Source organism: Thermobia domestica, chromosome 3, assembly GCF_964235325.1.
Source record: "Thermobia domestica chromosome 3, izTheDome1.hap1.1, whole genome shotgun sequence".
NCBI classification, from domain to species: domain Eukaryota; kingdom Metazoa; phylum Arthropoda; class Insecta; order Zygentoma; family Lepismatidae; genus Thermobia; species Thermobia domestica.
Window position 1 is genome coordinate 47,514,118 of NC_137456.1, and position 13,496 is coordinate 47,527,613.

Consider the following 13,496-nt stretch of genomic DNA (forward strand, 5'->3'; position numbering starts at 1 on the left):
CTGTAAAAATCAGTATACCGTCAAAAACCTGCCAGGAAGGAAGAAGAAAAAGTTAATAGTTAAAGTAACCTAAAAACAATTAATTTTCTGATAATAACAGACGAGTCTAGCGATTAAAATAAGTTTATGAGTTTATAGCCCGGAGAAAACTTGAAACTGTAGTAAAGTGAAAACTGGAAAGAAGTAGAAACTGCGGTAAACTAAAACTGGCTAACACCCAATCTTTGATAATTGACCATTAAAACAAAACTTAAGCTTATATGGGAGATAAACTTTGTAAACAAGAAAAAGTGGGTGGAAGCAGCGGCAATCATTCAAGCATTCATTCCTTCAACCAGCCAACAACCTCAAAACATCTTGCTAAACGAACAGCAGAAGCGCAACAGCAAAAGGATTATGGGACTGACTGTAAGTGGAATTGCTGTGTAAGTTTGTCAGTTTGTCTCCCAACTCTTGTCTTTTCACGGTAGCCGTTGAGCTGTAGCGGTAGCATAATCGGTATTCCGTTAAAAGGATATCTTTCTACCACTTTATATATATAGCTCATAAATATTAGTAATTTATAGCTCATAAATATTTCAGCTAAGTGTATCAAAAGGTTTATACTTATCAGCGGGACCTAATCGCAAAAGTGACACATACGGCGTTGTCACATATTTAATCCTCTGCTGTGTGATCACTAACTAAGATATCGGGATGATTTTGCTATACCAAATATCGTTAAACCATAGTTTACCCTGAAGGTATTTTTTTTTCTGAGTGTAGAATTTCCTTCTCAAATTTGAGCCCAAAGTAAAAAAAAATCGTGAATTTTCGAATTTCGAATTTTCTTTTCTAGTTTTCTCAGAATAACTTCCTTCGTTTTAGGGATATCTCCTTAGCACTTGTCAGATATATACCACATACGGATACAGTACCTAATTGTTTAGACCAATTTGACCAACTCAAATCAGTGTTGTCAACTAAGAAAACTAAAATTTTCCTATTTTTCGGTTTAAAAAATCGAACTTTTCAGATTTTATGTTTATAAATACGTATCTATACGTAAGAACGCGAGTCAATTTATGAAAGTCGAACATAAGTCCTTACTGAACAAAATCAAGTACAGATCGTTACAATCAGGTAATTAGGGGAAGGACGAAAAATTCGAATTTAGGTTCTAAGCCTTCACTTTTTTTTACTTTTCTGTTTACCATAATCATTTTTTTAATTACGAGCTTCGTGTCCTAGATATCGACATGATATTTCTGTGAAATATTAGTGGGGTACCAAAGTTTATTTTAAGATAATTCGCGTCTGTCTGGTAGCAGTGTATCCAGCTATACAAAATTTTAATTCCCTAATTTAGGGGGGGAATTCGGAAAATATCCCATTTTTCGCTCTTGTTGGCTACATTGGAACAAACATACCAGTATCTAGAAGCCTCGTTTTTGGCCTACACAATGCACCATAGAAAGTTTCACTTGGATAATTAGTGGAAGTACAGTTGAGGTTTATAGTAGACCTTGTTCTCTAAGTGGTAAGATAGTTTTTTATGTACAATGAGATTTTTTAAAAGTACATGCTTAGTTTATCAGATATCGTTATGATCCTTTAGGGGTATCAACGTTTATTTTAAAAGAGTTTGCATCTGTCCGATAGCAGTGTTTCCAGCTGCAGAAAATTTTAATGCCCGATTTTAGGTGGAAAATTCGGAAAATTTCTCACTTTTCACACTATAATTTCCTTCCTAATGGCTGAATTGGAACAAACTTAGCAGTAACTGAAAGCCTCATCCTTGACTTACACAACGCACTCTGGAAAGTGCCAATAGAATAATTAGAGAAGCTGAAGCACCTGCATAACTTTTGATTGTTTTTTGCTTCTGTGGCGGAAAAAGTGTTAAAATTTCGTGTGTACGATGAGGGAGAATTTTTTTCTGTCTTTGTATGGTAGCCAACGACTTCACGTTTTCACTGTGAGTTTTCAACACACCAAAGAAAGTTTTGAGGTGACTTGGACTCATGTGGCTACAGTGGTGCCAGCTCCAAAAAATCTTAAAATTCGATTAGGGAATTTTTTGTAAATTTTCACCTCTACATTTCCCTCCATAAATTCCCTCTCGTCTGCAACACTGGAATCAAACTTACTCCCAAAAATTGCCACATTCTTCTTCTGAAAAATAAGGTCTTATCCATATCAATCGGGTAAACAGTGTCTGAGTTATAATTCATTAACTGAAATTCTACGAAAACGACAAAAATGACTAGCTCCCGAAAGTGTTAAAGATTAAAACAATAAATAGTTCTCACTATCTATTAAGCTTTCCTTCACTATGACGATTAGTGCTCAAACCTGAAATAATAGTTTTTCCACAAACTTTCGATGTTAATAGAAGGACAAAAATAGAGAGAAGCTTATTCTAGGGATGTTGATTTCATATCAAAGAGCTATTTCTCTCCTTCTCTTACCGTTGTTACACTATGTAGATCAATGGTGAATAGTGATGAGCGGAAGACTCTTGGTCTTGCAGTTTGCGTAAGAGTTTTGCATGTGTAAGACCAAGACAAGATCAAGACAAGAAATCCCGATGCAAGATCAAGACCAAGACCAAGAGTCTTGCACAAGTACCGGTACTAGTGATGCGTGGGTTTCCTCGGGGTTTTACCGTTTCCTCCTACTTTCTTCATTCCACCATTTCATTCATTTCTCACTGTCACCGTCTCTCTTAGCCTCGGTGCACAATCGTGGGACGCTAAACAAGATATTTCATTTCATTTCAAAACATATTAGTGTTGTTCTTCCAAAACTAAAGAGAAATGTACTATTACTATTACTATATGTGGATGATCTAAAAATATATGCTGAAATCAATTCTGTGGATGATAATATAAAACTGCAGTAAGGTCTAGATCGTATTGGTAACAAGTGCTCTTCCAATCAACTTGGGGTCAATGCAAGCAAGTGCAAAGTGTTATCATTTACTAGGAGCAAATCACCTCGCCACTTGGATTATGAAATTAATAAACATATAATAAATAGGCATGGTTCAGTTAAGGATCTTGGTGTTACGTTTGATGCTAAGTTAACGTTTGGCTCACATTGTAAATATAACAAGTGAAGCATTCAAGCTATTAGGATTCATAATTAGAACGAGAAAAGAAGCTGTACAATGCATATGTTCGCTCAAAGTTAGAGTATTCTTCTACTATTTGGAATCTGACTCACATAAAACATCGTAAGCAATTAGAAAGAATACAGACAAATGTTTTGAAATTTCTAACCTACAAAGAAACTAACATTTATCCTACTTACGACAGCTATAAAACTATTCTTGAGAACTTTCGTCTTCCAACATTAGTACAAAATCGTCATACGATTGATTTATTATTCATTCAGAAAGTAACTCAAAATATTTTGGATTGTCCTGAGTTTCTTTATTGAATTTTCATGTTCCCTCATTAAAAACACTGGTCTCTCTTACTGCAAAAAAATCAAGAACTAATATCATATAATGATGAAATCACCAATCTAGATGACAACAGCTTTGTATAATAGAATGTGTTCAAATAATAACGAATTTGATATATGTGACATGTCACTTTAGAAATTTAGAAACGCCGTTATCAAGAGTCATCAAGAGTTATGAATATGGAATTACGTAATTTACAACACTGTAATTGGGCTAAAGCCTGTTGTGTTGACAATAAATAAATAAATAAATAAATATTGAACATTGGTAGTGCCGTACACCATAGGTACCGACTACATGGGTATGGCCTTGGCTCTGAGGCTCAAGTAAACGTTGGAAATTTTTAATGTGTGTTCATAAGATTAATATCGAAATAGCATTTTCATGATATTGATAAAAACTTAGTGCATCTGACTGCAAGTTTGATTTCATTAGTGGATGCTTATACGTTGCATAAGTGTTTATCAATATAACTTTTAGCCTCCTTAGATATACGGGACGTCGAGGAGTGAGTGGCATGGCGTTATACAACAATAAATAATCCATATTCACAAGTAAGAGTGATTTTGTACAGTTATTTCAAATAACTTGAGTTTTATGCCGTTATTTTATGCTTCTAATATAGGTCAAAAGTATATGTATAAATAGTTTACACTAAAGACATAGACAGTTGAGTCATTTTTAGTGAAAATGTTAAGAGGTTTGATTATAATCATTATTATTTTAATTGTCTATCTCTCTTTTTTTTTTGGCTAATATTGCTAAACATACCATCATCATCATCATCATCATCATCATAGCTATTTTGCCATTATTGGCAGGTCACTTGCTGCAACTGAGAAGTTTCGATGTATGGTGGTAATCAATTAATCTCTTCGTCTTTACGTAGTAATTTTCTGTTTTAATACTTTCCTTCAACTACAGTCTCCTTCGCCCCCTCCCACTCTTTCCTTCCACCATACCATCTAGCACGTCCCTCATAATACAGTTCCTCCTCAGCCAAAGTCCAAACCAGTTCCTCTTCCTCCTCTTAATTATATCTGAAATTCTTCTTTTCTCCCCTAAGGTTGCTGTTTCTAACACCTTCTCATTTGTTTTCCGTTCAACCCAGACAATTCTCTCCTTTTTTTCTCTATGTTCAGGATTCAAAAGCCTCAATTTTTCATTGTTTTTGCGCAATGTCTATGTTTCTGTCCTATAGAGTACATACTAGAATCAGCAGAGGCGGATCTAAAAGGTTAAACCTTGGGGACAGGGACAGCCAGAACCCATACTATGATAGGTATATCATAAGTTTACTATAAACTTTCGAAAATATACAAATAATAACTTAAAATTATTTTCGTCACTCAAAAATTGAGGGGACCAAACCCCCCGGGCCCCGGGCTAGGTCCGCCACTGCAGGGATCGCACTCAACGATAATTGAAAAACTATCAATATTTTCGGTGGCTCAGTGGTAGAGCGTTCACCTCAGGTGCTTGGGGTCCCGGGTTCGATCCCAGCCCCCGCCAAGTGAACTTTGTGTTGGACAAACACCGCGTGCGTGGGTTTCCTCGGGGTTCTCCCACTTTCTTCATTCCACCATTTCATGCATTTCTCATCATCATCGTCTCCTTTAGCCCAACCGGCATAACCGTGGGACGTAAAACTCAAAAATTTCATTTCATTTTACGACACTCTTCGACTAAATATTTACCTTCAAGACACTAATTAAACCTATTGATTATGAAAACTGTGTTGCCTTCTTAAAATTTACCAACTTTCTACATACATAAAACCGCAGGATGGTGCAAATTATTGTAAAGATTATATTAAAGAAAATACTATAAACGGACAATTCTTTTTGACTTAAAAGCTCTAATTTCAGAAAATGAGTTGGAACTATTTCATGCAATATATTGAAGTAGACTTGTATAATTATTATTTCTTTGTATGTCAAGAAGTAGTGTTCTCTGTTGAGCAGAAACAAATGAGCTCCTCCGTATGAGAAGCAATTTCAATTCCTTCCTTTATTAATTTGTTTCTTGTTCATTTTAGCCAAAAGAAATGGATTAGCATTTGTGTATCTGTCCATTCACCTGATCCACGATAACTTTTGTAAAACTTATTTAATTTTGATGAAAATTAATGTCTTATTTCTACTCGCCGAAATATTCTCATTGTTAAAGATTGCAATCCATAAAGTAAAGGCAGGGGCGTCATTTAGGGAGACAGGAGGGTGTAATTGTTCCCTAAGTTTCACACGCACTCACATACATATTAGAAAGGTAACATATGCGGAAACACGGTGGGAACTGAATAAAGATGGATGTTAATTGTTAATTTGTTTGTTCCTCAAATGACTGATTGTTTAAGATATTGCAGAAAATAATCAATGTATAAATAATGTATCTATGACTACTATTGAAGTATTTAGGAAATATAAGCATACACTTCTGTGTTTTTCCATTTGTGCTCCACAGTATGAAGCATGAGTAATATAATATGCTTTAATGAATATATAGCTAATCACAGATGTAGCTTTAAAATGATTTGAAAATGTACAGCGCCAAAAGATCAGAGTGCAGATGAACGTTTTTTTTTAATTTTTCAAGAAATAATAAAAAAAAAGAGGAAGTTTACAGTCATACGAATGGTGCAAATGTTTTCTTTAAATGTATATTGTATCTAAACATTAGGTTAGATGATGTGTAGAGTATATATGAAAGCTATAGGCACAAACCAAATTAACCACTATCGACAAACTGTAAGAGGTGCTTCCTTACATCAAAATAAGAGAAAAAGTTCATATGGATCTGTGGGCAAAAGTGCATAGTTTCAGAGCTAGGGCTGTCCAAAATCACAAAAAAATTTCAAGTGGCCCTATTTCGAATTCTAGAAACTATGGATGATGGTTCTTATCAGAATAAAGGAAGTCACGCATATGCAATCCAAAAATGCATATTTCATTAATGTTCAATGGGTGTACAGAGTATTACATGCAGGGTGAAATTCCCAGACAAGCCCTCAACCGAATTTTGAGATATGCTGTGACTTTATAATAGGTCTAAAGCATGGTGGAAAGACTACAAGGTGGATGCAATGCAATGCTACACTTTTGTCGCTCTGGCTCATGACGTCACCTTGGTCGCAGACGTGGCCAACGAGAGACAGATGTGCTTTTAACAAGTGCTTGCTCGCTTGTATCTCACACGCAAATTTCTCCTCTTCTATTTGTAGTGAACTTCAACGAAGTAAAACTTTTAGTACAAACAGTAATTATATAAACGTAATGTAATCAATGGTTAAGCTAACGTAAGTGAATTCAAAGGAAGATATTTACAATAGCAAAAGAAACAGCAATGTCAGTTCATATTAAACAACTTTGAAGCTTAAACAAGCCAATATTACTCACTACATTTTCTGCTTTTTCTTTCTTTCTTCCTTTTCTTTCTTTCTTTTCTTTCTTTTTAAAATCTGAAGTAATACACTCGAGTATATACAGATGGTGATCAGAAAAATGGAAACACCTGCAGTTAGCAACACGTCAGATGTATGGGTTTGCAGTGGTGTCGTGGCGCCCGCAGCGTCATACCGCTGGTGGTGGTGTGTTAGATTGGTCTCCATACTACGTCAGGCGCAGTGGAACAGCAGTGTCCAGTGGCTGCAGCAGACGGAGGTAGTGCAAAATGGGAGACCTCTCAGATTTTCAAAGAGGGCAAATTGTTGGTGCGCGCTTATGTGGTGTGAGTTTGATGCCAGTAGCTACTATGTTAGATGTGTCGCGTGGGATAGTGTCGAAGGTGATGACGGCCTACACAATACACGGGACAACCACATCGGGGAAGCGGAACAGTGGGCGGAAGAAAATCATGAGTGACAGGTCACGCCGGGTATTAAAGCGCATTGTCACGCAGAACCGTCGTGCCACTGCGGAGCAAGTGACGGAGGAACTCAATCAGCACCTCCCCCACCTTGTTTTGACAATCACAGTCCGCCGCGAATTTCACTACATGAACTTACGTGGTCGTGTTGCACGGGCCAAACCGATCATCAGAGACCATAACGCTTTCGCAAGCCACAAATGATGCCGCGACCATGCAACTTGGACCGTTGACGACTGGAAACGTGTGATATGGTCGGATGAGTCATCCTTCACCCTATTCCCAACCACGGGCCGTGTTTATGTGTGGAGAACGCCCAAAGAAGCTTATGATCTGCAGTGTCTCCGCCCAACTGTGAAACATTGCGGCGGCTCGGTGATGCTGTGGGCCGCCATATCATGGTTTTCATTGGGTCCTGTGGTCACACTTAGCGGACTAATCACTGCCAACGATTATGTCGCAATTTTAGGAGACCACTTGCATCCTATGGTCCGGATGTTGTTCTCGGACAATGACGCCATCTTCCAGGATGATAATGCACCCATTCACACAGCTGGCGTTGTTGCAGCGTGGTTTGAGGAACATCGGGATGAAGTTCATACCTCCCCTGGCCCGCCCAATCCCCAGACCTCAACATAATTATACATCTGTGGTCCGTCTTGGAAACACGACTCCGGCGACGAGTTCCACCTCCATCCTCTCTCACAGAACTGGCACGAGGAATGGTGTAAAATTCCACTTGCTACCATTCACGACCTCTATGCCTCCATCCCACGTCGCATCAAGGCTGTTCTGAGGGCGAAAGGTGGCCCGACACCATATTAATCTGGTAAGTTGCAATTTCGTTCAGGTGTTTCCATTTTTCTGATCACCATCTGTATATGCCTGAATAGTCTATAACACAGTGTGTCGTTAATGCATTTCATTATTATATGTTTATGTATGCTCAAGTGTATTTTCGTAACACATTGATCGGTTTCGATTTACTATTATTATTATTTTGCTTGAAAGAGAATTCTTTACTGATGACGATATATATGTACGAAGGATCTTGCCCTTCCCAAGCAAACCCTGAAATGATGCCCCAGAGTAAAGGGAGTAAGCCCTACCGCTCACTGGCAACATTTTGTTGGGCAACTATCATGTTGCTCTGGCTAAATGCATTGAGTCTTACGCGAGTCCGCTCGCTGAAGCGACAGCGACAGAAAAGTTGCCGAGGTGTCGCCAAACAGGGTGACAGTTCGGAGACGGAGCAGTTGAGCAACATCTAAAAATGCATTGAGTCTTAATTGAGTTCACTTCCGAGATACCTCCAAGCAGAGAGAGAGAAAAATAAATGTTTTCCACAAGTTTTTTCACGTAACAGTTCGTTCCATGTATAGTGTATGAAATGAAGTGTTTGCAATGGAAGCTAATACATGTATGTCTTTAATTAGCGGTGACACAATGAAAAATTGAGAAAATAGAGAAATATCCAGGGTTATAAAAAAACAAAAGTTTGCAAGAATATCAAGATACAAATTTAAAGAAGAAATTGTGGGAGGAAGTGTGTTTCGCTATTGTAAGAAATTGGAATGAACTTCCCAGCCAAGTAAAAAATAACACAAGTATTTGCACAGGAGTCTATTACATTTTGAAATGAAAATGAAATGAAACCTTGGAGTTTCATGTTCCACGGTTATGCCGGGTACATTTATCTATAAATTAAATTTAACTAGGAAATCGATATAGTTGCTATAAGAATAAGTCTATGAAAATAAAGTGTATAATAATGGTTGTATTTGAAACATAATTTGCGCAATGGTGTAATTATTGGGTTGATAAGTTCGTGCGGTTTTCTTTTGGAAGGTAGTTTGGAGTTTGTGTATTGTGAAACACAGGTTTTCTTAATTTTGATCGTATTATTGTATACATTTCACACAAACTAATATGGAATGTCAAGTTGAGAAAAGTGATCATTTCCGTCACATTTCACTCTTCGAGTTTAACCGAGGATCCAGTGCAGCAGAAGCTGCGAGAACAATTTGTGCAGTGAACGGGAATGAAGCAATTGCTGAAAGAACAGCACAGAAAAGCTTCTCTTGACCAATGGCTAACAGATTTCTTCCAATCAATATCAAAACAGTTCTAAAGGCGAGGCATTGAACTGCTACCTGAGCGTTGGCAGAAGATCGTAGATAGTGGGGGTGAATACATCACTGAGTGATTGTGAGTTAATGTGAGTGACAGTAAAATGCATGCAATGTATTGTTACACTCGTAGAATATGTTAATGTTACTTCTATGTTGTATTTGTATTTGAAGTAACAGAACAGCAGAATAAAAATAAAATATAAAATATAAGAACCACACGAACTTATGTATCGACCCAATATTTGAATGGCAGTTTTGCCAAAGTAAGCAAATCAAAGTGTAAATCCCATAATTTTACTTATTTCGCTTCAATATTCACGGAATTTAGTACAAAATTACGTATGAAACATTCATCAACTGATCTGGCAGTGATGAGAAATCAAATTTAACTTATTTCGTTAAGATTACCTTGAAGCTCGTATCTATGTTACACTAGATTCCGAGCTCACTTCCGATTTGAACTCAATACGAAAGGTTTGGAACCCTCTTTACAATGAAGCTTACCTCTCATATAGCATTAATACTAAGGGACTTTAACCTCTAAAGTAGCTATTAGTTTAACCAAGTGATTAAAACGTTATCTTTGGAACTGAACATTCCAATTTCGGTTCTCGACTGCCTCATTGAAACTGTTAACTTTTGTGAAACTTAATATTTCAGTAAACCCAGGTCGAACATTAGTGGCTTATCTGGTAGTGAAGAAATTACACAATGCCCTGATGTCTACGCATGAAATACAGTAAACAAAACTACCTACTTGTCAGTCTTGTCTGTTTCCTGTTTGTATAGCGTGAATTGGCTTTATGCCTCTAAACGTAAGCTTTTCTTGACATTGTTACCTGAACATTTATATGGGTTGCTATTTCCAAGGAAGCTTTAAACAGTTCTTAAAACTGAAAAGCAGTATTTCGTGCCAAACTATGAACCCTTACAAGTTTTCTGGTCTATTTTTAAAGCTTGCTTTAGCTTGAAGATTTTTTGATATATTGTAGGTCAATCCCAATAATTTTGAAGTAACAATCAGAACTATAATGAACAACATTATTGCTGTGATATTTAAAATTAAAATGTTTTTAATGCTAAGCAGATATTTGGTTGACACACTCAAGAGTTACATTAATAGGAATCTGCATTTCTTTGAATAGCAATACTGCATTATTCCTCTTACACCACCATCTCATTACACAAAACGTTTGTACTCTGGTTTCAACTTTTTTCTCTCTATAATGAAAGTTCACTTTGTACTGCCCCAAAAATGGGCACGTCCCTGATATTACGTTCATAACATTTCTTACAGCCTGAAATTTAAATCGATCTGATATACACAAATTTAAGCAATGACTTATACAGTGGTCGTATATATTATTTTTGCAAGGATTCTTTTGGAGTACCCCTGCAATTTCTATTTCATAGATGAGATTCTATCGCAGCCTTTGGACCCCCCGTTTGGTTAGATCAAATTCGTGCTCCATCAGGTTTTATTTTAACACTCTCGGTATTGTTCTCCGTATACAGTAGTAACGTTGATCTTTCTTCACGGTCCTTCGGTATCTTCCTAATTACTTGATTAAAATAATAAACAAATATATAACCATTACACACACACACACACTACGACACGCCACTACACTATTACAAATAATTGATTTAATATGCCTTGCGATCTTCTTATCTATTTCAGCCTGGATTGTGCGGCTATTCTATCTTCTAATAGCAAGGTCTAGCCCTATTTACACTCTATTTATTTCTAATACCTTTTTACAAAGAGTATTAAGTTTCGTTCTATTGTCTTTATTTCGTATTATTTCCAATAACCCCTTCGTTTCAAATTCGTTTCTCAGGTCTAGTCTTAATTAAAATTTTCATGTGATAAAATAATGTTATTGCAATAAAAAAAAATTAGGTAATCTGGAGATTGTACGTACTTCTTCACAAACACATTCGTCGGTATCTAAGAGTCCTATTTTCTTTAAGGTTGTTCTGAAAGGACTGTGTCCACTTGAGAACCGAACAGCGTGTTTGTTAAGGTCTAACTCTCCCATTTGCAGTCTTTGGTCTATGTTAGGAAAAATGTAAACTCTTCTCGCTTTCGTACTCTTTTTCCCAATTTGTTTGCTATTTCCTTTTAATATAACTATCTCCTCAGTTGTATGTACAGCTCACAGATGACGAGAAGAACCTTAAAACAGGGGTAGCGGGAAAAGGTCAATGACACAGTCAAGTCCATTTTCGGTTTTTGAGGTGTGGTCTATTCTTAGATGTAGTCTGCCACTCCGGGTAAAGTTATATGTGTGCTATTCCGTGGTGTCATTTGAAACCCCCGTGCGAAAAGTGGGTGAGCCCATACCTACATCACACTACTTCTGCTAGGGTTCTTCTAGTCATGTGTGAGCTGTACTCTATTGTTAAAAAGTTGTTCTAATTTTGTAACCAGAAATGTCCGGATTGTCTTAAAATGGTTAAGTGTAAACGATTAGAAAAGGGTAGAAGAGGGGAACTCAAAATAAAAATAATAATAATAATAATAATAATAATAATAATAATAATAATAATATTATTATCTTAAGAGGTTTTATCACTACACTATCATTGACCTATGGTACAGTGGTAGAGCGTTCACCTCTGATGCGTGCGGTTTCTTGTTCGATCTCAGCTCGCGCCAAGTATATTTTGTGGTGAACTAACACTGTATCCATGGGTTTTCTCGGGGTTTTTCCGTTTTCTCCCACTTAATTCATTCCACCATTGCATTCATTACTCATAACCACAGTTTACATTACCCTAGCCGACATAACCATGAGACGTAAAACTAAAACATATCATTTCATTTTACACTATCATTGAAATAGGATAAATCTATTATCTCTGTAAGAACGGGCAATTCAACTAGTCATAAAATAAAAATATATTTTTTTTTCTATACTAAGCAGCAGTCAAATTGACATTTCACGTAAGCAAATGAGCTCAAGATGCGCTGTTGCCAAACCTCCAATGAGAAAATCTCTTTCACCGAGCGAATATCGCTACATATTAACAAGGATTTTCATCTTGCTAAGAACATACGAAACTACAAGGATGTCGGGCGAATGATTCCCACATCACTGCGCGTTGGCAATGTCGCTGTAAAAGGATTGGTTGACGTGAGAGAAGTAATGGTCAAACATCAATTCGGCTCTCAGAGACAATGAATTCTCTCCTGTTTAAATTACAACTTTTAAGTATTCATAGGTCGTCTCAAATAGAATTGCTGTATTAATTTATTTTGTTTTCGTTTTCCAGGTTTCGAAAATAAGTTGCAATTTTTAGTAGTTGAACATGAAAGGAAGCCACGTTACTGTGCCATTAATAATTGCAACGTTAACAGTTACAAGTACGTATACATAAACAATAGTTTCTAATTAAATATTTTAAAACTAAATACTAATGTCATAAAAACAAGCTCTTATAAACAGTAGTGTCATACGGTCTGATCGTTTTTTTTTTTTTTTTTAAGTTTCTCAGGTATCCGAAACCGATTGTTAACATTTTTTCTTCATCTCTACGTTCTTGAACAAAATAATTCTCTAATTTTAATTTTCGCATGCTGACATTTTATTTCGTGCAGTTTTAATGCTGATGAACTTGGGCATGCACAGGAGCACACTTTAGTATCCTGTGCTTCCAACAGAGATAGAATCATCCGAATGGAGTTGTTGTATACGTGTGGGTAACAGTAAGGCGAAATGGTTGCCGTAACATAAAAGCTTGTCAAACGTGAAGCGACATCTGTCATACGATTTCTGAACTGTAAAGGACCAACTATGGCTCACATCTATGAGAATTGTGTGACATATAACGACCGACAGTAACGAGTGAAGGGAAGATCAGATAATGGTACAGAGAGTTTCGGCACGGGAATTCAAATAGTTATGACGGTGAGCGTAGCTGAATAAAGACCTAGTGACGGAAGGCGGACGATCTGGTCGAATGCGTTGACGAGAAAGTACGATCCAATTGACGGATCACAATAACTGAACTTGCCAAAGAGTTTCCAGAAGAGTCTGGGAAAA

General features: G+C 36.8%; 1 protein-coding gene across 2 annotated transcripts in view; it reads left to right on the forward strand.

The window, feature by feature from the left end:
- Positions 1 to 284: 284 nt before the first annotated feature.
- Positions 285 to 13,496, forward strand: part of LOC145680363 (endochitinase-like) — a 41,129-nt gene continuing 27,917 nt past the window's right edge. The window contains exons 1-2 of one of the 2 annotated variants that reach the window (XM_081750776.1): positions 285 to 408; positions 12,727 to 12,817. In XM_081750776.1, coding sequence (XP_081606902.1) covers positions 12,763 to 12,817 — 55 coding nt within the window. In that variant the 5' untranslated portion in view covers positions 285 to 408; positions 12,727 to 12,762. Of the gene's footprint in view, positions 426 to 12,726; positions 12,818 to 13,496 lie in introns of both variants that reach the window. The other variant, XM_081750777.1, reaches the window with a different exon arrangement.